This window comes from Physeter macrocephalus, unplaced genomic scaffold (assembly GCF_002837175.3).
Source record: "Physeter macrocephalus isolate SW-GA unplaced genomic scaffold, ASM283717v5 random_428, whole genome shotgun sequence".
Taxonomy (NCBI): Eukaryota; Metazoa; Chordata; class Mammalia; order Artiodactyla; family Physeteridae; genus Physeter; species Physeter macrocephalus.
Genome location: NW_021145714.1, coordinates 1,396 through 25,857, shown reverse-complemented (window position 1 = coordinate 25,857; position 24,462 = coordinate 1,396). Strand labels below are relative to the sequence as shown.

The 24,462-nt window shown below is 57.5% G+C and overlaps 2 protein-coding genes across 2 annotated transcripts; one reads left to right on the top strand and one right to left on the bottom strand.

The window, feature by feature from the left end:
• The first annotated feature begins 6,048 nt into the window (after nucleotides 1-6,048).
• BRF2 (BRF2 general transcription factor IIIB subunit) lies at nucleotides 6,049-11,528 on the top strand. The gene is made up of 4 exons (XM_007127475.4): nucleotides 6,049-7,092; nucleotides 7,812-7,871; nucleotides 9,038-9,359; nucleotides 10,186-11,528. Exons 1-4 carry the CDS (start codon nucleotides 6,939-6,941, stop codon nucleotides 10,922-10,924), a joined length of 1,275 nt encoding a protein of 424 aa, XP_007127537.1. The 5' UTR covers nucleotides 6,049-6,938; the 3' UTR covers nucleotides 10,925-11,528.
• A 116-nt stretch (nucleotides 11,529-11,644) lies between these two features.
• On the bottom strand, nucleotides 11,645-23,841 carry ADGRA2 (adhesion G protein-coupled receptor A2; the record flags this gene model as incomplete). The annotated part of the gene is made up of 17 exons (XM_028485524.2): nucleotides 11,645-14,411; nucleotides 14,641-14,730; nucleotides 15,385-15,530; nucleotides 15,973-16,096; nucleotides 16,375-16,502; nucleotides 17,287-17,495; nucleotides 18,037-18,253; nucleotides 18,436-18,660; nucleotides 19,395-19,556; nucleotides 19,685-19,834; nucleotides 20,305-20,503; nucleotides 21,309-21,473; nucleotides 22,134-22,347; nucleotides 22,743-22,906; nucleotides 23,211-23,282; nucleotides 23,414-23,485; nucleotides 23,770-23,841. Coding segments are annotated over 17 exons (3,679 nt in total), but the record flags the coding sequence as incomplete, so codon positions are not given.
• Nucleotides 23,842-24,462: the final 621 nt, after the last annotated feature.

Here is a 24,462-nt window from a genome sequence, read left to right as displayed (position 1 = left end):
CCTGGTTCCATCAGCTGAGTTCATCCTGAGCTCCTTCTACCAATCTCCCACCCCTTCCTGAGGAGGTGAGAGGTCTGCCTGCCTCAACCAAGGGTCCCAACCTCTCAAAAGGGAGGAGATGCTCTTTCTTAGAGATGAAAGTCACACTGTAGAGGCACAGAGGCAGGCAGCACCCGTGAAGCCCCTGGGTGGGCTGGGGGGAGCTACCTGAGGGCCTCCCTGGTTTGGGTGAGGGGCCTGGTTAGCCAGCCAGACGTGGACGGCGGGGCCACCGCGTACAGTGACACAAAAGCGGCTTCTCTTGACACAACGGCCTCCCAGGTTTGCTTCAAACAAACAAAAAGCCCTCCAAGGAGAGTCTCTAAGGAAGGAATGTTTACACAAATGTGACCCCCAGCTCTCCCCCAAGATTCATTTCCCTTGCTTTTGGAGGGGGCACCCTGCCCACCTCCCCATGGAAAGTGTCATTTACAGGGTACAGTGACCACCGTGTCCGTGGCCAAAAGCGCTGGCAGCACGCGCTCCCCTAGCCCTCGGACCCCATCTCGAAGCCGATGGAGCCCGTGCCCCGGGCTTCTCTTTGGGGGTGTCATCTTTTGTCATCTTCTGCAAGCTTCCCCTCCTGGGAAGGCGGGTGCGATCACTTCCCATTCAAGTTCAAAGCTGGCTTAGCTGAACTCTGTGGGACTAGCGGATCCCAAAGCCACAGAATCTCCTGAGGGAGGATGTCCTCACTTAGCCTTTCGACGTTTGACTCTTACATACCTGTATCCCAAGCCCTGGAAATCGTTACCCTGGTGACACTGACAAGCCCTCAGAGACGAGAGAAAGCTGCTTCATTCTTGCTTATCAACTGCTCACTTCAGGCTGAAACTTGGTCGCAAAAGGAAGGCCTGTTTATTGAGTTCCTGCTTACTCACTAAGCGCTGCTGAGTACTATTTTCAATTCTCAAGGTAGATAATATCTCCATTACACAGATGAGGAAATGGAGACTTTCAGAGGCATCAGAACTTAAGTTTGCCTGGGGTCCCACGGCAGGTAAAGAAAGGATTTGAACTCCTCACCTGTCCGACCTGGGGTTCTAGAACACACGTCAACAAACTATGGCTTCGCTTTTGTTCATGTAACCCTCAAGCCAAGGAATTTTTCCTGGGAGTTCCCTGGCGGTCCAGGACTTAGGACTCTGTGCTTTCACTGCTGCGGCACCGGGTTCAATCCCTGGTCAGGGAACTAAGACCTCACAAGCCTCCCACAAGCCGTGTGCGGTACGGCCAAAACAAACAAAAAAAAACACGATGATTTTTCCTTTTTTTTTTTTTTAAATGTGGGATGAACAAGTGGCCAGAATGATGACCACAGTCAACAGCACTGCACTGAACACCGGAGATTTTTACATTTTAACAGTTAAAGAATCAAAATAATATTTCATGACACATGGAAATTACATGAGATTCAAATTTCAGCGTCTACACAATTTTATTGGAATACAGCAGTGCTTATTTAGGTAATTGACTACGGCTGTTTCCACGTTGCAACAGCAGACTTGAGTGCTTAAGACAAAGACCTTCTCGTCCACCAAATCTAAATATTTGCTCTCTGGCCCTTCACGGGAAAAGTTTGCCAACCCCCAGTCTAGGCCCCCAGACTAGGAGGCCCCAGTCTCCTCTAGCCTTGGGGGCGGAGGAGATAATATTCTGAGTGACTTGAAATCCTGGAGGATGGGCAGCGAAAAACGGAGGGCCTCAAGACAAGGCCCGATGAGCCACGGCTCCGAGGAGGGAAGGTCCCTCTGAGGCGACTGTGTTCGTGCTCTAGGCCCCTGACCTCCTTCTCAGAGTTACCAGGTGCCTTTGTTCCTGGGAGAGCAGGAAACCGAACACAGCGATCCTCAGCCCAGGGGAGGGAAAGTGTATTGGGGTCACACAATAAACAACAGGAAAGGGGAAAGTGAATATGAGTGAGGGCAGGGACTTGGCACAAGGGTTGAGGAAGTCCTGGCCGTGCCCTGTACCGAGGCTGTGTTACCCTTGTGTGTCAGAGAAGAATCATTGTCTACTGAAGAGCTGAGGTGATGGGGACCCAGTCAGAAAGGCTCCAAGACTCATTGTGACGAGGAGAGGGGGTCCTCTGGGCTCAGAGTGAAACTGGGTTAGAGTCATCTGAGCTGGAAGGAGCCCAGGGGGAGGCCCTGAGAGCAGCCCAACTCCCACTGGTTACTCGCTCCAGATTAGAAATGATCCCGTCTACGTATTGCTTCTGACCGGCCCAACCAGGACAGGTGTCCACCGGAGCTAGACAGCCTTTCCGGAGTGTAGCAGACACAGGGATGAGAAAGCCAGGTCATTCCCAGGGAGACTTGTAACAAAGACAGGTAGATCCCTAACACATACGCACACGTCACCAAGGGACGACTGGCCCGGGGCTTCCTTCAGGCCACCAGTGCCCTCCTCTCTGGCCCCTTCTCTAGAAAGAACTCTGGCCTTAAGGTCAGTATTTCAAAAAAAAAAAAAAAAAAAAAACAGTCAGTATTTCACATCTGGACCATGTCTGAGGCATCCTTTCCAATGGTCGCCCCTCCCCAGTAGCTTTCTGCTCTAATCCAGCCCATCTTGGGCACTCAGCATTCCAAAAGCCTATGTGCCAGTACCATGTGGGCTCCAGCCTTACAGACAAGAAGCATGGCTCCAGCTTCACAGGCTCAGGGAGGAGCAGGGGAGAGAGGCTGGAGGAACAGCTGTTAAACAGATCATCATGGGCTTCCCTGGTGGCGCAGTGCTTAAGAATCCGCCTGCCAATGCAGGGGACACGGGTTCGATCCCTGGTCCGGGAAGATCCCACATGCCGCGGTGCAACTAAGCCCGTGTGCCACGACTACTGAGCCTGAGCTCTAGAGCCCGCGAGCCACAACTACTGAGCCCACGTGCCACAACTAGTGAAGCCTGCGCGCCTAGAGCCCGTGCTCCGAAACAAGAGAAGCCACCGCAGTGAGAAGCCCGCGCAGCACAACGAAGAGTACCCCCCCTCTCACCGCAACTAGAGAAAGCCCACGCGCAGCAACGAAGACCCAATGCAGCCAAAAATAAATAAATAAATAAATATCCCTTTAAAAAAACACAACAGATCATCACTATCACTGAATGATGGTAACTCTCGGTAGAGTTTGTAGCAGCAGGAAAGGCACCGAGGCTGATGTATCTGTCCTGATTTCCCAGAGGAAGGCAAATAAATTTCCTAAATAAACAGATTTCTTCCTGAGAACGTGAACCCCAGACTTGCATGTCTTAGTGGAGCGCGCCATCTTCTGGCCTGGGTCCTGCCCACCTCCTAGCCTGTCTGTGTCTGAGGGCGAGCCTCTCTTACACTATCACATACTTGTGGCTGGAAGAGAATCACCCCTCCACCCCTAGAGTTGCTGGTAGGAGAATCATAAAGCTGCCCTTCCACTTTACTGTGAGTAGTGTTGGGGAAAGCAGAATTTCGGGGCTTCTGTCATAGGTAGATGACTCTGTAGTAAAATCCCACTTTAAAAAAGTGCAGTTCAGTTCAAGATCTGCACAAAACGGGATGAGAGGAGTCTGATGCTGTTCTGTATGGTAATGTAAAGAACTACTCCCAAAGAGACACATGTACATGTATAACTGAATCACTTTGCTGTACACCTGAAACTAACACAACATTGTTAATCACCTACACTCCAATATAAAATAAAAAGTTTTTTTTTTAAAAAAGAAACCTACTCCTGGGCTTCCCTGGTGGCGCAGTGGTTAAGAATCCACCTGACAACGCAGGGGACACGGGTTCGAGCCCTGGTCCGGGAAGATCCCACGTGCCGCGGAGCCACTAAGCCCATGCGCCACAGCTACTGAGCCCACATGCCACAACTACTGAGCCCACGGGCCACAACTACTGAAGCCCGCGTGCCTAGAGCCCGTGCACCGCAACGAAGAGTAGCCCCCGCTCGCCGCAACTAGAGAAAGCCCGCGCGCAGCAACGAAGACCCAACGCAGCCAAAACTAAATAAATAAAATAAATTAATTAAAAACAAAAAGCACCTATTCCCAGCGCCAGTTATGTTGCTTTTAGGGACCTGTTTCCCGTCCCCGGTAAGGATGTCGACTGCACTGTCTGAAACTAACAGATGTCTCTGACAGCTGTGTGTGCACACATGAGCACACAAGTGTGTCCCCAGTACTGATCTGCTGGACAACCAGAAACAAATCCTGTCATACCTCACAGTAGTGGGGAAGTCTAGGAAAGAGGGAACTTGGGGCACCAAAGCCCACTCAAGCCCTCGCATGGCGTGGGGCTAAAGTGAGTAATTCACACCTCAGGGAATGAACTGTTAGAGATTATTGCATCCCTTGGTTGGGGGTGGGGGGGGATCCCTCCAGTGGGACCAGATCCTATGGTAGCAGTTGGGATTTCTCTAGGAGAGCGGTTCTCTTGCTCTGAGAAAGCAGTCTCTGGGGGACCGGATGGGACCCTTCGATGTGGCTATTGAGGAGAGAGACTCGAGGAGAGTGTGGGAAAGAAGGCGCTGACACCTTTTGAAGGTGTTTTTGTTTGGTTTGATTGGTTTTTCATGCTTTCCTCTTGACTGTGAGGGGAATCTTATGAAAGTTCCCATCTCACTAATATGTTTTCGTTTTATATTATAATCACATTCAGTTCTTCAACCCTTCAGTATAGCCCATTAACCATCTCATGTGATGCTGATGTGGAAAATGAAAAAATGGAAGTCTAGCTGCTCTGTGTTCACCGGTCAGCTAATACCTGGAATCCTGACAGGTCACTGAGGTCCAGGGTGCCAGAAGTTCTGTGTGCAGTAGGAAGGGAGGGGAGGCTTTGGAGTAGCCATGAGCAGAGGGGAGGGACTTGTGAGCCAGAGGGGCTGAACGGACAATTCTTGAAAGGTACAGCACCTCTCTCCCAATTTATATTAGAGGAAAGTGGCATTTGAAGCAGAGAAGGCTGCTGCGTGGATTACAGACAAGAGGCAATCTTATTTTGGTCAGAGATGCTCTTGTTCTGCACTGTGGTCCAGAGAACTCACAGTCTCTTAAGGCATAGAGTCCTCTGTACCTGACCACTGGTTGTAGCTCTTTCAAAAGAACCTATAGCTCTGCCTGATCAGAACCCTTTATTTTTGAGGCTCAAATCCTCTGTTTGAGGACTCACTGGGTACATGGTCATTATGTCGCCTCATCTCTTCATACTAATAAGTACCGTTTTTCTGTTGAAAACTTTTCAGCTCTAGGATGCATACTTTATTGGTCTTCTAAAGAAGACAGCTGTGACCTGTGTCTTAATCCTCAAGGGAGCATCCCTATTTGTTAAGGGGCTGACAAGACGCCCTTTTTCCTAGATTCAGTCGGTGCAGGAGCTGTCCAATCATTTTCTGTTCTCAGTGGGAAGTGCTCACCGTTCACCCCAAGTCCCAGTGCATGGTTGAAATTGAGCCCACAACAGCTCCCAAGATCTGCTAATGCTGGACCTGCCTGAAATTCCCCACCTACTTTCAGTACTGGCTATGATGACTTCCATCTGTTGTCTTGGAGTCAGAAGGGACTGGCCTTTGGTTCTTTGTCATTTAACTCAATTTTCTTATTTTTCAGACACAACTGATTCTAAAACTTTCAAGTGTTAAAACCTTTTGTTTTGTTTTGTTTTGCCACACCATGCAGCTTGCGGAATCTTACTTCCCCGACCAGGGATTGAACCCGGGCCCTCGGCAGTGAAAGCATGGAGTCCTAACCACTGGACCATCATGGAATTCCCAAAAACCTGTATTCTTTTTTTTTTTTTTTTTTTTTTGCGGTACGCGGGCTTCTCACTGTTGTGGCCCCTCCCGCCGTGGAGCACAGGCTCCGGACGCGCAGGCTCAGCAGCCATGGCTCACGGGCCCAGCCGCTTTGCAGCATGTGGGATCTTCCCGGACCGGGGCACGAACCCGTATCCCCTGCATCAGCAGGCGGACTCTCAACCACCACGCCACCAGGGAAGCCCCCCAAAACCTGTATTCTTGATGAGTGCAATTAGGATTTACTTATGAGAAGGCACACTTTCTTTGGTCATGTTTAATTTATATTCAAACATGACATACAAAATCTCTCATGTGTAAGCTTGCTAGAGGCACTCTTTTGCTCAACATTCTTTGATCTATACTATCCCATGCTAGGAACTTTGGAGCTAGAGTCTTGGAGCATCTTAAAGCTCAGGTTTAAAAACATCCGAATCTGCTTGAACCCTTCAGATTGCCAAGGGCCTCACCACCCCATATTCTTTCTCTCCAACTCCCTTAGACATTCCTTGCCTAGCCTCTGAAAGCATCTGAGGTTGCCACTCTGGATTTTAATTCAACTCCTTCATTCTACAGTGGAGGAAAACAGACTGCAAAGAGAGGAAACAACTTGCTTGAGGGGAAGCCACTCTGGAAAGAGCACGATTTCCTGCTCTCTTGATACACTACTCTCCCTTTTAGACACAGATTTTGTACTATGGCCAAAATCAACATCCGTCACCAAAGAGAAATGGAGAATCTGCGATTCCCCTAGCGCTTTAGAAAGAAGAGTTGTTCGCGGATGGCAACAATTTCTTGTCTGTTCTCCGTGTTCATGCAGGTAGAACGCTCACTCAAATGCAACCCCCAGTCTGGCCCACCTCAAAGTAACTAAAGATTGCGGGGAAGCCGAAGACACAGGCCAGAACAGGAACCTCCTCTCCTAGATCACGTTTCTACCCGAGTCCAAAGAGGAACGGACCGGAAGTGACGCGCAGCCGCGGAGGAAATACCTATAGTACCGCTGTTACGCTGGCCGGAAGAGAAAGGTGCAGACCTTACAAGGCTCCGCTCCTACTTCCTGCTTCCGCACAGTTGCTGTTGTCGACGTGAGGGGCGGGTATCGGAAAGCTTCCTCGTCTTTGGACGGGTTGTGAGATGCCGGGCGGAGGCCGGTGTCCCGATTGCGGCTCCACTGAGCTCGTGGAAGACTCGCACTATTCGCAGAACCAGCTGGTGTGCTCCGACTGCGGCTGTGTGGTCACCGAGGGAGTCCTTACTACCACCTTCACTGACGAGGGCAACCTCCGAGGTACCTCTGCGGGCTTTTCCGGGGCCGTGGATACAGCCTGGGGCTGTGGAGGGATTGACGTCAGATTCTTCTTATCTCCTGCCCTCTCCCTGTCTCGTGCACCCTTAAATATGAGAGAAAACAGCCTAAAGTGGACGAGCGAGCTGCAGAAGGTCAGGGACTGCCATTCATCTGTGTTTTTCTAGCATCATATCTGGTATATGTAGTAGGTATTAACAAATGTTGGATAAATGAAACAGAAACAAAGTTCCACTCAGTTTACCTAGTCTGGGCATGGTCGAAGAATTGTATTGATAGATCAATTCTTTACGAGTACAGAAAGTACTATTATCCCGAAGTAGTTTTCAGCACCAACTGGCAAAAGCATCTTTTTTTTTTTTTTCTTTAGTTTGCTTTCCAAGTCCCTAAGCAATGCAGCCCTCAAAATCTGCAGGCAGGAGAATTGCCTGAACTGGATGTACAGGAGGGACGGCTGGAAATTTGGAACACTTGGAGCTGCTTTAGGGCAGTCCTAGTCCTCTTTAGTCTCTGTGTATTTGGTATTGCTTGTGGTCATGGAAAACCAGGTGGACCTTTAACTTGCAAAGATGGGCACCTTCTGTGAGACAAGGAGTGGGTGCATGATGATTGGGATTCTGCTCCCCGGTTTTGTGTGGTGGGAGGGCAGGGATTTGGTGAATAGAGGCTAAACAAGCTTTTTGTTGTTCATTATCTTACAGAAGTAACATATTCCCGAAGCACAGGCGAAAACGAACAAGTTAGTCGCAGCCAGCAACGAGGTGAGTATCAACCTTTTATGACACAGTGGCTTTAAAGAAAGTTCTCCTGATGGTCTAGCCCAGTGGTCCCCAACCTTTTTGGCACCAGGGACCGGTTTCGTGGAAGACAGTTTTTCCACGGACTGGGTTTGGCGGGGGGGATGGTTTAGGTATTGATGCGAGCGATGGGGAGTGGCAGATGGTCTTCGCTGGCTCGCCCGCCGCCCACCTCAGGCAGTGCCACCCAGTCCTAACAGGCCGAGGACCGGTAGTGGTTGGTCCGGGGGTTGGGGACCCCTGTCTAGCCCATCTGCTTGTCTTTCCTGTTTTCAGCATTACTGGGTAAGTAGAGAAGAAGAGAATGGTAATTAGAAATAAAGGACAGAGATGGTTCTAAGACAGGTAGCAATTAGGTGGAAGGTTTAGGTTTGCTTGGGGGGTATGTCTGAGGTAGACTCAAGGAACCCAGATCAAACTTTGGCTTGGCCACAAATCAAACCAGCCTCCAGAAGATGGGGCGCTGAAGCGTGACTTCCTTCCACAAGTGTCTTTGTGCCTTTCGAATGACCTCACCAAGTGTCACTCTTGTCATTGTAGCAAGGTCCATTATTTGTGCCTCTGGTATCTGAGGCGAGTTGAACAGAAATTACTAGGAGCTGCATGGTGGCTTCTTTGACCCCTCTATGTACAGTATCGTGTCATCTGCAAACAGTGACAGTCTTACTTGTTCCTTTCCAATTTAGATTCCTTTTATTTCTTTTTTGTCTCTGATTACTGTGGCTAGGACTTCCAAAACTGTGTTGAATAAAAATGGCGAGAGTGGGCATCCTTGTCTTGTTTCTGATCTTAGAGGAAATGCTTTCAGCTTTTCACCATTGAGTATGATGTTAGCTGTGGGTTTGTCATATATGGCCTTTATTATGTTTGAGGTATGTTCTCTCTATGCCCACTTTCTGGAGAGTTTTTCTCATAAATGGATGTTGAATTTTATCAAAAGCTTTTTCTGCATCTATTGAGATGATCGTATGGTTTTTATTTTTCAATTTGTTGATGTGGTGTATCACACTGATTGATTTGCAGATATTGAAAAATCCTTGCATCCCTGCGGTATATCCCACTTGATCATGGTGTATGATCCTTTTAAGGTGTTGTTGGGGCCCCTCTAACTCCTGCTGTGGGTTTCTTAGGTCTCTGCCGAGTGAGAGACCTCTGTCGAGTTCTGCAGCTGCCACCAACATTTGAGGACACGGCAGTTGCCTACTACCAACAGGCATATCAGCACTCTGGCATCCGTGCTGCCAGGCTGCAGAAGAAGGAGGTGTTGGTCGGGTGCTGTGTCTTAATCACCTGCCGGCAGCGTAACTGGCCCCTGACCATGGGAACCATCTGCACCCTGCTGTATGCAGATTTGGATGTGTTTTCTGGCACCTACATGCAGATGGTGAAGCTCCTGGGGCTGGATGTGCCATCTCTGTGCTTGGTGGACCTGGTGAAGACCTACTGTAGCAGGTACCTGCCTCGTGGGAGACACGGGGATGGGATGGCTTTAGACCTGAATCCTTTTACCTCTGGCTGTCTGTTTTTGACCAAAGCCCATTCTACAAGGATGTGGGAGAAAAGTCTTCTCCGTCTGCTGTGCCTAGCACTAATCAGGTTAATCCTGTTTTACATTTCTGGAATGTTATAATTTTCAAATCCCTTTGCCTTACGGCAGCCTAATGATGTAGGAAGGAAGGTGTTAGCCTTGGCACGGGGCTCCTGGGTTCCACCACTCATGTTGTGTGTGGCCTCCTTGGCTAGATGCAACAGCCCTGCCTTGACAGGATCATGTGTGATTAGAGCTGAAAGGATATTAATAAATGACAGAGCTGGAGTTAGAAGCCAGTTATTTTGTTTTTTTGTTTTTAAATAAGTAGCTGTGTTCTTTTTTTCTGACAAATATGGTAGAAAGCAAAGACTATCGGTATGAAACAATCTTGGGTGTGAAGCTTGGTTACCTCCAAGCTGGATGACTGTGGGCAAGTGTTTTGACTCTGAATGCACGTGACAGGCTGTGGAGTAGATTAAAGGAGAACATTTGTGAAGCCCTCAGAATGATGGCTGATGGGGTGGGGGGAGGGGGATTGTCAAGAAATGTTAGCTCCCTCCTGCATTCTCCTGCCCTTTACCTCTGTAGCAGGAGACTCACCCTGTCTTCTCTCGGTACCTGGATAAACTTGCTGCCCAGCAGGCTTCAGTGTTCCCGGGAGGATAGCATAGCTTGCCCATCTTCCGCGCTTTGAAAGAGCAGTCCCCCAGAGGTATTGAGACCAGACCCTCATTTTGGTTATTTCAGCTTCAAACTGTTTGAAGCCTCCCCGTCTGTGCCAGCTAAGTACGTGGAAGACAAGGAGAAGATGCTGTCGCGAACGCTGCAGTTGGTGGAGCTGGCAGATGAGACGTGGCTGGTGACCGGGCGGCATCCCTTGCCTGTCATCACCGCTGCCACTTTCCTGGCTTGGCAGTCGCTGCGGCCTTCAGATCGGCTGACGTGTTCCCTTGCCCGATTTTGTAAATTGGCGAGCGTGGACCTGCCCTACCCCGCTTCCTCCCGCCTGCAGGAGCTGCTGGCTGTGCTGCTGCGGCTGGCCGAGCAGCTGGCCTGGTTGCAGGTCCTGAAGCTTGACAAGCGGTCTGTGGTTGCGCACGTCGGCGACCTTCTCCAGCACCGCCACATGTTGGTCCGCAAGGCCTTTCGAGACGGAACAGCAGAGCCAGACGCGCTGGACGCCCGGGAGAAGGAGCTGCAGGGGCCGGGGCAGGGGCAAGGATGGGGAAAAGAGGACCGGGGCGACGGCTCCTTAGATTTGCTTGCAGGGAAGCGGCCAGCGAGCCCCGCCCTCCTCCTCCCACCCTGCATGTTGAAGCCCCCAAAGCGGATCTGTCCCACACCCCCTGTCTCCACGGTCACTGGAGATGAGAACATTTCTGACAGTGAGATCGAGCAGTATTTGCGTACCCCTCAGGAAGTTAGGGACTTCCAGAGAGCCCAGGCCGCTAGACAGGCTGCCACGAGTGTTCCTAACCCTCCCTGATGCACAGCCGGGGTCTGGCGGGGGGCGGGCGCTTAACCCCATCTGATGGCGGCTTGCTAACAGGCCTGATGTAGCCAGAGAAATCAGTGTATACAAGTCCTTAGGTATCTCCCTTCTCATTTAAGGGACCCAAGAGGGGCTCTGCAGTTATTGGACCCCAGAGTCCAAGTCAGAAGGAACACGGGGACGCCTGGGTTGGAGTGTCCCATCCCTCGGTCCCAGACAGTGGTCGCACATACTCCAGTTCTGTGGGCTGGCTTTCTCTTGGACTGTTGGGGAAGTGCCAGGCGCCCTCCTGCTCTCGGTTCAGATTGGATACACCGCAGCTGCAGGGCTGGCGGGGCCTCCCTGCTGGTGTGGAGCAGCGCACATTCCCAATGGTATCAGCCCTCAGAGGATGGAACTGGGCAGCCCTCGGCCCTGCGTCCATTCACAGCCCTTAGTGGGTTCATGTGTACAGTGTCAGAGATCCTCTCCCTCCTAACAAAAGGACTGGGGGTGGAGTAAGCTCATAGCTCAACGGGCTTTGCAAAATTTTAATATATTAAAACAAGAGGCATCTGCTAGAAAACATTCTATTGTATAAAACCCGAGCTTTTAAAAACATGTTTTCTTTGGCACTTTTCATCCCCTCCCTCCCCTTTCCCCAGCGTATTGCAAAAAGCTCTCCAGTGCTAAGGCATTGGCGGGGTATGTAAACAGCAGCCAGCATACGTGGAAGAATAATACGAAGCTTTTTTTTTTTTTTTGCCTTTTTTTTTTTTCTGTCTAATATTGTCTGTGCAGCAAGCATAAATAACAGGATGCATCCCAAGGCGTGTGGGTTTTCTCCCTTCCCCTCTGTCTTCTCTTGCCTTGGTGATCAGGCTGGGGTGATATGGAGACTGGGCCGGGTTTCCCTGTGGCTTTTCACGAGGCCCAGGGTTCCCTCCACTCGCATTACATCCTGTAACCAAAGGCTGGTGGTTGCATTTTAGGTTGGGAGAAATATGCGTGCTGGTGTTTAAAAGCAGTGAAGGTGCAGGCCCCAGGTGAGCTGCAGGGCCCCCCACCCCCCACACACCCACTGCCCTGGGGACTTGGCTTGGGCTTCCAGGAGGCAGGAAGCTGGTTTGATGTTTTGGAGGTTTCTCCCTAATATGGAGCTGGAACGGTTCTCCTCTATGGCCTCATGTAGGCAGGGAGTGCTCTTTGTCAGTCCCTCGGGGTGGAGGGCTGAGACTGGGGATATGGGCCTGTGATTGGACAGTAAGCGCTTCTCCAGCACCACCTGCAGCCTGGCGGTGGCGCCCCTCTTCAGAGCGTTTTTTAGTTTTTTTATAGGATTAGGTTTAAGGCAGGACTAGCTTCAGCCCCAGATCTAAGCACTAACTCTCTCTGCTTCCCTCACATCATCTCCAGGCATCTGGCAGGCACCTTCTTAGGTGCAGGGCCTGGGCTTTGTCCTGAAGTGCCACCTCTGAGCCCTGCCGTGTGGTGTGTGTCCCAGTCCTGTGGGAATGGCCTCCAGCCCTGATGGTGCACCTTTCCACCTGCCCCCCTTCCAGAGGGCTGGTTGATCCCTAAAGCTGCCTTTCACCCAGCCCCATCTTCTCCTTTTGCATAGTTGATCCGAAAAGCAGCACCTTGTTTCCTCCCACCGGTCCTGGTCACCTGGCTCATCTGCTAGGCTGGCTCCCTAGTTAGTCAGAACTGGGTGGGGGAGAGGCCCTAGGATCTGGGCACAGGTGGGTGACTGATTCAGAGGAGGGCAGTGAGGAGAGAACACCTTACGCAGGCCCCCATCGCCCGTGTGTTCCCCGTAAGGCTGCTGGCCGCCCGTGAGCGGGGCGGGAGGTGCGGGGAGTACCTTAGGAGAAGCCCGCCTGAGCTGTGCTGTCCCTGCCGCTCTTGTTCACTCCGCAGCCCCACGGGACCTTCCCCCCGAGCCTGGACGGCAGCGGCTGCCGAAACCAGCCTGCTCCGGGACGGAAACGTGTCCCGCCTGCGGTTCGGGGATTGTCTGTCGCTACCCCAGAGGGATGGCCCTCTTCGCGGTGGCGGGCCTGTGCCTGTCCTTTCCCCCGCCTCCGGGACTAAAGCTGGTGAGCCCGGGCGCAGCGAGGCACCTCTACCTCAATCCTGGGGACGTACCGATCGACGTCTCTGAGGGCCCCCGAGAAGCGGGGTCTCCTGCGCGCGCGGCCCGCCCGTCCTGAAGCGGCGCCCGCCCCCAGCCTAGACGGTGGTCTCGCTCTTCCAGAGCCCCGTCTTCATGCAGCCGCCGCCGGCCGCCTCGGCGCCGCTCAAGGTGACGTCGTCGTACTTGCCGCCCTTGGGGGCGCCGTTCAGGCTGGCCGCGTTGAGCGGGTACGAGCGGCGCTGGCTCTCCTTCTCCAGCGCACCGCCCCCGCCGCCCTTGAGGTGGTCGCGGCCGGCGCTGCGGCGCTGGCCCGGCCGGCCGGCCTCGGGCAGCGGCGCGGCGCTCGTGTCGCTGCCCTCCGACGGCGTGAGCGTGCTCTCGCCCTCGAGCCGGGGGCCGGCGCCCGGGCTGTTGCGGCTGCTGCCCGGGTAGCTGTCGGACGGGCTGTTGTGCGGGCTGCCGCTCTCGCCCGACGGCAACTCGGCCGCCCCGGCCGCGCCCCCGCGCGGCGCCCTGAGCCGGTTCCTGCCGCCGGCCTCGCCCGCGCGATGCCCCTTGGCCCGGCTCTTGTGGCCCCGGCGGCCGTGGTGCGAGTTGTTCTGGTGGCGCGGGCCGAGGCTCCCCCGGGGGCCCGGCGTTTCGGGCTCCCCCTCCCCGCGGGCCGCCGCCCCCGCCTCGCACGCCTGGCTCTGCGCCAGCTGCAGGTTGGTGAGCTTGCAGGGGCCCGGGGGCGGGGCGGGGCCGCTGCTGCCGCTCGGGGACGACTTGAGGGACGCGGGCCCCTCTCCGAACGCCGGGGACCCGTCCTCGGGGGCGGCGGGCGCGGCCCGCGGGGAGGCTCGGGAGGCCGAGGCGGGGGGACGGCACGCGCGCCAGGAGGCCCTGACGTCCCTGCGCCTGGCACAGTGATGGGTGAAGACGAAGAGGCCCAGGGCGGAGGCCGCCACCCCGTACAGACAGCTGCACACCACCCGGGGCAGCCAGCGCTGGGACACGCTCAGGGCCCCGCAGGCCCACATGGCCAGGTAGAGGAAGTGCGTGGTCACCAGCGCCCCCAGCTGGACTCCTGGAGAATAGAGACCGTCACCCTCCTCCGGGGGCCCGGGCGTCACCACCCCTGCGCTCCCAGCGGCCAGAAGGGAACCCGAGTCACTCAGGAGGGGGCCGCTGCTCCTGAGCCTGGTGGAACCCCTCAGCTCCTCCCCTGGCTCCAGGGAGACCCTGCTGGTGCCCCCCTTGGGGCTCTGTGCCAGAGGAGCCCGTAAGCGCAGCCCCGCGCACAGGAAGTAGATCCAGGTGATGAGCAGAATCAAAGCCACCGGGATGTAGAAGGCTCCTAGGCTGGGGCGCCACACTAGCCAGCAGCTGCGGGGAGACACAGGCGGCGCGCGTGAGGCGGGGCGCAGAGGCTGGGGGCGCGGGAAGCGAGGCTATGGTGAGCGGAGAGGCGGAAGCGGCTCAGTCAGCATGCAGGGCTTGGGGCTGCGGGACGGGCTGCGGGACGGGCTGGGAGGGTGGGCGGTGCCGCCGCGGCGGAGTAGGAGGCATCGGGGCAGGGCGGGGGAGGTTTGGGGCAGGCGGGCCGCGCACTCACTAGGGGCTGTGGTCCCGGTAGTTGTGGATGTTGACAGCGGCTGTGATGCCACAGATAATGAGCGGGATCCCTCCCGCGATCAAATAGAACCTGGAGAGGAATGGGTTTGGGGGTCAGAGAGTTGGGGAACAAGAAGGGGGCCAGGTGCTCAGAACCCTCACCTTGGGGTCTCTGTCCTATCCTCTTTCCCCTAGAAATTATGTCAGAGTTTTTTTTGCCAGGGATGCAATGCCCCTCCAGGGCAGGTCAGTAGGTCCCTAAGGGATTTGGCCAAGACTGTTCTAAGGGACAGTGGCCAGAATTGCTTTCTGTCACCCTAAACAGTGCAGAAGCCAGGGGTGCCACTTGGGTTCCCAGGATCCCTGCCCAATGCCCTTTGAAGTCGCTCCCTTCCTGGCCTTGTCATGCCTGAAAACCCCAAGGATGCACCCCCTCCATGGCATTGGGCAACCTAGTGCCACCCAGGGCCTTGCCTCTTCTGCCTTTTTTTTTTTTTTTTTTTTTTTGGCTGAGGGATCTTAGTTCCCTGACCAGGGATTGAACCCCGGGCCCCCTGCAGTGGAAGCGCTGAGTCCTAACCACTGGACCCCCAGGGAACTCCCCACCTCTTCTGTCTTGGGAGTGTGATCTCCCAGGACCTTGGACCCCTGGGAGAGCATCCACCCTGGGAGAACAGCTTTTGGTGTCCTCCCCCGACACCTGAGCCCTTCCCCACTGCAGAGCTGACGAGATGGAAGCACATACCGGAGCATGGGTCGGGGGGCAGGCAGGGCAGCATCCCCTTCTTGTGGAGGTGGTGCCCTCCAGGTAAGCTCCTTGTGGAGGACACGGGCCTTCACCCCCATCCAGAGCAGTGTGGACAGTGAAGAGTAGTGCAGGGTGATGCCCACCTATAGGGTCAAGGCACTGAGGCTGGGGGACTGGCCGTCCCAGAGCCTCAGCCCCGCGGTGTTCTCCCGTGCCTCCCTTGTGCCAGCCTCCAGCTCCACCCAGAACCTCCCCAGAGTTCTGTCCCTGCCAGTACCCTCTCTACTTCCAGCCCAGGGTTCTCCCCCATGCCAGGGACTCTCCATGACCCTGTCGTGGCTGCCTGGCTCGTCCCTGGCCTCTCTTCCATCGCAGGACCCCACTCTCCACTTTGTCCTGTCTCCTAGTTGCTCTGCTTCTTACCTCCCCTACTCTCACGCCCACCTCGCCCATGAGGCTGGACACGGAACAGCGGAGCGGGAGCCCTCTGCCATGAGCCCCCTTCCTCCCGCGTGCCTCCCTCCTGTACCCTAGGCTGCCGTCCCGATCTTGGAGACCCCCCACCCCAGCCCTTCTCCTGCTTACCGCCTGGCAGACCATGTGGTAGTTGGTGAGTGTGATGCCTCCCGCAAAGACGGCGGAGGTCATGGCCATGTGGAAGCACAGGTTCAGCAGCATGTGCCAGCCCTTCCGGGACACATGGATGGAGCTGCCACAGAAACAGTCTTTAACAAATGGGCCACCCAACCCAAGGTCAGGCCTATGGGGGTCTCAAGGCCACTGGGAGAGTCAAAGAGGAGAAGGCAGAGATCTGTGTGCACGCGTGGGCGTGAACGGGATGGACACCTTAACCCCCAAATGCACTTTCCAACTGCAGAACCTTCGAAGGAAAGGCTAGGCAAGAGCCTGGGAAAGGAACACCCACTGTCACCTTGCCAGTACTTAGTGACACCCAGCAGCGTGCCCTCCCTTCCCGCAGGAGCTCACCTGCGGTGGAGGATGTAGGCGATGATGGTGGAGAAGAGGCAAAGCAGCAGCAGGGCTGTGCAGGGGTACACGACAGGGTGCAGGCCTGCCCCTGAGCCCCCTGCCTCCCTGGGGAAGGCGCTCAGCTCCTGGAAGGAGCAGAGAAGTGAGTGAGTGAGGGGAAGCCGGGAGTTGAGAGGCCGCCTGTGGAGTCCTGGCCGGTCCCCCAGGCCAGTTTTCCTCTTCCCAAGCCCAGTCAGCTTTGGGCCCCAGCTTTTGCCCTTGGTCCATCTGGGTAGCAAAGACGTAGGCACCACGACACCCTCTCTTAGAAAGTCGGTCTAGGTGGCGTTAATGATCTGCCTTTCTGGGAACTTTTCAGGTTCCCAGCCCGAAAATCAGAGAGGAGGGAAGAGGGGCAGGTTCTGTCGATCATACAGCTGCATGCCTGCTCAGGATCTGGAAAAGCGGGCTGTGAAGTGTGGTGCGGGCATGGGGGCTGGGCAGGGGTGAGTGGTGGGGGGGACCAGGAAGGAGAAACGTTCCCAGATTTTTTTTTTCACTTTAACAATCTGGGTGTCAGAGAGTGCAGGATGTGGAGACCAGGCTGGGTGGTCTCGGATCCATCTCTCTCAATATGGGAGTAGAGGCAGGACCTCTCTGTCTTTTTTTTTTTTTTTTTTTGCTCTGGGGCTGCTGTTATGGGGATGAGCTGATAGAGGGCCTGAGGACCTGCCTGTCTTCTGAAAGATGAAGAGGTATGGGGGAGACCAGAGGGCCACTTATTTCCCTGCGAGTCCTGACCATCACGAGGCCCGGTAAGGCCTCTGTTTTTCCAGGACTCCTGTGGCCCCGGGCGCTCCGAGTGCCCCTGCTCCCCCCGGCGCCCAGTCTGCGTTCCCTGCCCTCCACCCCCGTGCCCGACACCCTCACCGTGAGCACGGCCACGCTGCCCAGATGCTGGCACTGCAGGGCGCTGACGTGGGGCTGGCTGGAGCGGAGCTGGCAGCCCTCAGAGCTCCAGCCCCCGGGCCCCCCCGGCCCCTCCTGGCTCCACCAAGCGGCCACGGGCTCGGCCCCCTCAGCCCAGTGCCGCAGCGAAACGGCCACCGGCTCAGTCAGGTTTCCCACGCTGCAGCCACCTACAGGGGAGGGGGTCCGCTCAGCCTCGGTCGGGGCGCGCGCTGGCCTTGGGGAATAGAGTCAAATGCCAAGTGCGGGCCTGCCCCCCAGGGCCTCAGCCTAACTGGGGAGACACAAGGATGAATCAAAATAAAGGCACCGGAGGTGGTGGCCCACCTAAGTGCCAAATGAGTCACGGCGACACGCCCAGGAAGGGAGGACTCTGGGGTCGGGGACGAGAAGGTGGAAGGTGACGCGGAGGGAACGGAAGCCCGGGTGAAGGGGGGTTTCAGGAGGGCACCCTGAGGGGGAAGTTGGCACCAGGTGGCGAAGGGGGACGGGAAGGAGGCCCAGGTGGGTGGAGGGTTCGTGTTATAGCCCTTTGGAAATCTGACGAATCTGGGCTGTGAAAGCCAGGGTCTCTTGAGCCTTTTCTTCACCAGTCCGTTCCTTCACGGGACATCCCTGCCCCGCACCGCCCGCAGAAATGATGCAGGGCCACCGCCCCCGGCCACCTCCACCAGGGCGCCAGGGGCGCGGGGGAGGGGCGCAGGCCCTTACTGGTTCCCGCAGAGATGACGGGCGTGGCCACGCCGCGCCTCTTGCCCAGCCCAGCGGCTCCAGGGCGGGAGGTGTTGCCGTGGCTGCGGAAGAGACGGCCGTTTCGGAAGACGAGCAGCTGCAGGGTGCAGTCTGGGGGAGCCGGGGGGGCCAGGGCAGCCGGGAGGGACGAGAACAGACTGGGCGGCAGCTGGATGGAGGCCAGGGCCACGCTGTTCTGGGGGGAAACAGGAGTTCCTCAGAGACACCCGGGGTCCCTGGGGCCCCGCTGTCCTCCAGCCCCTCCTCCTCCGTCCCCTCTCCCCCGTCTGAGTCCTGCGTCCCCTCACACCATCCACCTGACCAGGCGCCTGCACCTCGTACCTGCCCTCTCAGCATCCTCCCTCCCCCGGCGCCCACCTTGATGTGGAAGGACGACAGAGAAACGTTGGGCCTCCCCGTGGTACAGCGGAAGCGGAGCTGCTGGTCGGCCAGGGGCTCCGGCTCCGGGGAGGGGTTCTGGCCGGGACCCAAGGGCCGGGTGCCCGGCGCACCGGCCTCCCTCCTCTGGAAGGCCGTGCAGGTCAGGCCCACGTAGCTGTGCGGCTTGATGAGGTAGGCCTCCAAGGCCACGTTCCTCGAGTTCTAGGGACAGGGACCTTGTCACCCCTCTCCTGGCCTTCTGCTCGAGACCGCAGACCTGCTCAGGCCGACCCGCCATCCTTGCTCCTCACTCAGGGCCTGGCAGCCTGACGTCTGCTGTGGAGTCTCCCAAAGCCCGGCTCTGCGGCCCCGCCTCCCGCTCACTCACACCCCGTCTTGGAGTTGGCTCAGCTCTTGACACGTCCCGGTCCTGCTGCCCCAGCTATGCCGGAGGGCAGGGTCCTCGCCCCCCTCGTATCGCCCCCAGCACCCGGCACAGTCTCACGCAGAGGAGATGCTGTGTGCTGCTTGTTAACTGGTTCGCCACCCACCACTGGAAACTGCCCCTCTTCTCAGGGAACAGAAGTCTCCGTTACCCCCCACGCGCCCCCAGTGCTGCTGCCTGGCTCCCTAGCCCTCCTCCCGGTCCTTGCCCTCCTTCCCACCCCCACGTACTTCCATCGGGCTAGCCCTTCAACTCGGTTCCCCGCGCGAGGCCCTGTGTAACTTCTCCGATGTCGCTGGCCTCTCTCTCCTCTGCCCTGCTCCCGACAAGCTGGAATTTGATGCCACGCGCACAGAACCCTAGTCACGTTCGGAGCTCTCGCTAACCGGGCGCACGGCTGGTGCACACTTGGAGGACTTGCTCCTGGATGACGAGGGCTGGCCCCCGTCACCTCTGAGGTCCCTCCCTGTCCCTCCCTGGGCAGGACACCCTCCCAGCTGGCCCACCGTACCACAGAGATGTGCTGGGCGTGGGCGCTCAGGGCGGCCCCCCCAATGCGCTCCAGGGCGCCCACGATGCCGCTGCAGGCCTTGTCCTCGCGCTGGGCCAGCCACAGCAGGTGCTCGTCCACCAGCATCAGGTTGCTGGCCATATCCACCATCACCTCCACCAGCTGGAGGCGGGGGCGGAGTCACTGAGGGCAGGAGGGGGGCTGGGGACCCAGAGGCTGGGGCGAGACCGGCTCAAGCAGGTGGGGGGCAGGTGATTTCCAGGGGCCCCAGGGGCCCGATCGAATCTCACCTCTTTGATCTGGTCGACGTAACCCAGAAACTTCTGGATCATCTGAGCCACGTAGACAACGTCCATCATGTCGGAGAAGCTGGCAGCCTCGGCCGTGTATACGCGAAGCTGGTGGGCCAGGGTCAGCGCGTTGGAGGCATTGATGGGCATCTGGGGTGTGGGGAGGAAAGGGCTCCGTCTAATCTGGCTCCTTCTCCCCCCAGACAGCCCGGGGGCCCCCTCCCCTGTGCTGATGCTCAAAGCAACGGGGCCTAGGAAGCAGGGTCTAGCCCACAGCTGGGTCTGATCCGGACAGGAGGTGGGGGTAAGGGGTGAGCCCTTCCCAACTCAGGGCCGCCCCCTGGTTATGCCACTGCTTGAGGACAACGGGACGACCTCACGCTGTCCCTGCTTTCTGCTTAAGGCTGCCCTTGCTGTACCGGAGAACTTGGGGTGGCCCACATGTCCCGAGTGTGGCCCTGGGGTTCTGAATCCCCTGGGAGAGGGAAAGCTAGAGGAGAAGAGCATGAGACACGGTGCCCGCGGCCCCTCACCACGCATCCCAAGGAGGCAGCACAGCCGTGAGGCCAGCGGGCTTCTCCCCTCCCCCTTCCCCGTGCCCCTCCCCTCTCCGGCCTCACCAGCACGAAGGTGTAGAGCACCCGGGTGATGTCGTTGGTGTACAGGCAGTGGGAGTAGTCCCCCGGCTCCCAGCGGCCAGCTCGGCCACACCGGCGGGAGGCTCGGGTGCCAGGGGCACCCCCGCTCAGGGGCACCGAGGTGAAGGGGTACTGCAGGCAGGACTGGTAGGCGGTGATGCCAGCCAGAGTTCGAGGCCACCTGGGGGTAGAGGCGGGGAGTTGCCGATGACCTAGGCTCCTCAGGCCAAGGGTGCATCCCCTGCCCTGAGAACTGTGAGGCCAGACCCCTTTGGGAGCTGCAGGAAGGGTCCAGAAGGGGGTGTTTGTTTGCACTGGACTTCCCAAGCTCCACCTTCTTTCTAAAGCTGTGTTTGTTGGGACAGTGCGGTCACTGGTGCTGTGAGGCTGGACTTGAAGTCCTGAGTTCAAGTCACTTATGCTTTCTGGGCCTTAGTCTTCTCAGCTGTACGATGGGGAGACTAACTCCTCCCCTGCCTAAGTGAGAGGCCACTGGGATATGAAAGTGTGGCATCCGTAGTGGGAGAGCTTTGTCAACTACGCATGTAAGGAAGAAAAAGAAAAAAAAAAAAACCTTTTTGTTCCGCACAGCACATTCGAGGGTGATTTTTTTTTTTTTTTTTTTTCGGTACGCGGGCCTCTCAGTGTCGCGGCCTCTCCCGTTGTGGAGCACAGGCTCCGGACGCGCAGGCTCCGCGGCCACGGCTCACGGGCCCAGCCGCCCCGCGGCATGTGGGATCCTCCCGGACCGGGGCACGAACCCGCGTCCCCTGCATCGGCAGGCGGACTCTCAACCACTGCGCCACCAGGGAAGCCCTCGGAGGGTGATTTTATACAAAAGGATACGGTCTCTATAAATACACCAGCGGGACCTGGAGCTGAATGACAAAAGGCAGTGTCCTCTCTAGCTTGGAGTGGGTGGGGGACTGGCCACCGGTGGTCCCAGGGGCAGGAGCGGGGTGTGGGCCGGGGCCTGGGTCTCGAACCTGAAGTCCCCGCGGTTGTTGGCGACTCGCTCAGCGGGGCAGTAGGAGGCCGAGGTCTCCAGCACCACGATCTCCACCTTCTTGCTGGCGTTTCCCTGGACCGTGGACACGGAGCACTCCCATTCGCCTGAGGCCCACACGCCGATGTGAGACAGGGTCAGCTCACTGTGGGCGGGCGGGCGGGCGAGGGCTGGCTGGAGGCGCTCCCGGAGGCCACGCCACCCTCCCCAAGCGCCCGGGGGCCGCCCTGGGGCACGCAGGGCATCAGCTTCAGGCTCCTTTCTTTAACTGAGCCAGGGACACACGTACATTCTTCTTTAACTCTGATTGGCCTTCCATTAGTGTTTTTCTGAGCTTCAATTTCCCCATCCCTTCTTTTTTCTTTTACTTTTTTTTTTTTTTTTTGGCTGTGCCTTGCGGCTTGCAGGATCTTAGTTCCTCGACCAGGGTGAACCCGGGCCCTGGTAGTGAAAGCGCTGAGTCCTAACCCCCGGACCGCCAGGGAATTCCCCAATTTCCCCATCTTTATCACAGAGATAATGTTACCTCTCTTGCAAATCTACTGGAGAGATCAAGTCCAATAATACAGGTGAGAGCCGCTATATCATTGTAAAGGCACTGAAGAAATGTCAGATATAATCGTTTTTTTTCTATCAGGCATTCGATCTGTGTCCCTCATCCAGACCATTTCTGACTTAGTCCTGGATCTGCGTCAACACGCCCGCACGTATTCCAGATCAGGCCATCTCCTTTGCGGGGCGCGTGAGGGTACTGTGGCCACCCCCGCCCGCGCCGTGGGCCCAGAAGGGGCCGCAGGGCCTGTACCTGGTGATGAAGGTGCAGTCGTGGATGAGGCTGTCGCCCAGGAGGATGCCCGCCTGCTCGTCGCCCTCCACAGGGGCCCGGTTGTGGTACCAGCGGACGTGGGTGTCATTGCCCAGGTAGCTGGCCGAGCACTGGAAGGGCAGCCGGTCGCCCTGGAAGACCACTTGGCGGAGAGACGGGATGAGGTGATGTGTGTGCAGCTCCAGGGCGCCCTCTGTGGCAGGGACACTGGCAGTGAGGCTGAGTGATGGGTGAGGGTCCAGTGGGGGCAGAGCCAGGCCCCTCTGTCTGGTCTGGAGCCCGCCCCAGCCGGGAAGGAGAAGAGGGGCTGGAGAGTCTCCGGAGATAAGAGCGCAGGAGAGGAACAGGCGGGTTTTGAACGAATAAAGATGCTTCTTTCCACTGCACACTTGTCACCCCAAGAGGTGGGACCAGACGAAAACACAAACAAAGCAGCAGCCCCAAAGGAAGTTTACAAAAGCAGATGGAGGACCGGCCCCCAGTGGGATCTGAGGGAGAGGATGCCCTGGAGACCAAGCCCAGCGCACAGGGAGCCTTGAGCCAGCAGGGGCCCCTCAGGAGGGAGCCTGAGGGTGCGGGTTTGCTCACCGCAGCGCAGCTGGGCCTCCTGGAGGCCGCCCAGGGCCTGGGCGTGCAGGGCGCTGGGGTAGGCACAGAGCGTGCGCTCCGACAGCTGCACGGAGCGATTCCGGGCCCAGGACAGCAGCCAGCGCAGGCGGCAGTCACACGTCAGGAACTCGGTGCCCAAGTCCCTGCAGGGGGGTGGAGGGGCCACAGGGTAGAGCAGGCGGACCCTGGGCTCCCGGGGTGGGGATGGAGCCCCAGGGAGAGACTGAGGCTGGAGAGGGCCGGGGAGGGCAAAATTGTGCACGTGTGCCCTGCTGCCACCATGGCCGCCACGGCAAGCACGGGGAGGCGCGTGTGGTGGAGCTTCAGCCATCGCCTGTCCCACCTCCTCGGAAGGCTGGCCACGTGGGCACGGTGCTTATGCGTCTCCCTCCTGGGAAGTGGAAGGAAGCAGGGGCCTGACTGCCGGGGCTGGGGAAGGATACTCACACAACCTTAAGGGCTGGCAGCTCATCAAAGACCCCCGGTGGCAGACTGGAGAAGATGTTTCCAGATATGTTTCTGCAGGGAACAGGGAGAGGGGATCTCACGCTGTCCCTGGGCCCAGGAGGTGGGTGGTGAGGGACGAGAATGCGGGGACCCGTTAGGCTTCGGGGGGCCTCCCTCTGCCCCCCTCCCCGCCCCTCACTCACAGCCGGAGAAGCCTGGGGAGGCCTTGGAAGGTCTCAGAGGTGAGACAGCCAATCCGGTTGTTGGAGAGATCTCTGGAGAGACACACACAACCTCAGCAAGTCGGCCACGTGGTAGCGCACGGATCCGCTTGTGAGGGACACGCGCGTGTGGGCGGGGCTTGTGGGCGGGAGCGGAGAAAGAGGAGACGGTGATGGGGTGATGGGGCATGAAATGTCCGCCCCCAGCCTGTTGCGTGCGGGGGTGGGGGGGGTGGGGGAGAGGCACAGAGGGAGGGTGAGTGGGAGGGCGGCGGCACCCCCGGGGCCGCCTCCAGGGATGAGGGGGCTGGGGCGTGGGGTCAGGACAGGCCACTCACAGGCGCTTCAGCTCCCCCAGACCCAGGAAGGCGCCCGCCTGCACTGTGCTGATGACGTTGTTCCTCAGGTCCCTGTGGGAAGCAAGCGGGGGCCTCACACCTCGCCCGCTCCGGGGCCGCGCGGCTCCCCGGGGCGGGCGGCCTCACCGCCGCCAGGGCTGGGGTCTCGGGTTTCCCTCTAAGTCCCTGCTCGCCTCAGCGCGGCTGGGAGGCCGGATGAAGGACCTGGCCTCTCAGACGGGTCCCCCTCCGCCTCCCTGGCTCCCTGGTCGGACGATCGTCAGGGAGGATGCAGACACCGAGAGAGATCCGGGGGAAGGGCCTCGGATGAGGAGGCCGACGCGGTGGAAACGGGAGAGGAGCGGGCCCTCAACCGGGGGTCAGGAGGCCTCGGTTCCCGGTTCCCACGAGCTGCCCTGAGTTTCTCAGTCTCTCAGGGCTGCTGTAGAATCGTTTGAAAATGGGTGTACACAAAGGTACACCCATTTGTCAGTTGCTACACAAAGGTAAGGTCATCTTGAGCCTGGCCGCGGGGAAGTACTTTAGAGCCATCGGGCGGACGCTCCACCTGGCAGGTGAGGAAAGGTCGCGGGCTGGCTGGTGACCGTGTGGATGCTGCCCCGGGGGGGTTGTCCATCACCCGGCCCCACCCCTCAGCCCTCAGATGAGGAAGCCGAGGCCGAGGGGGTCACC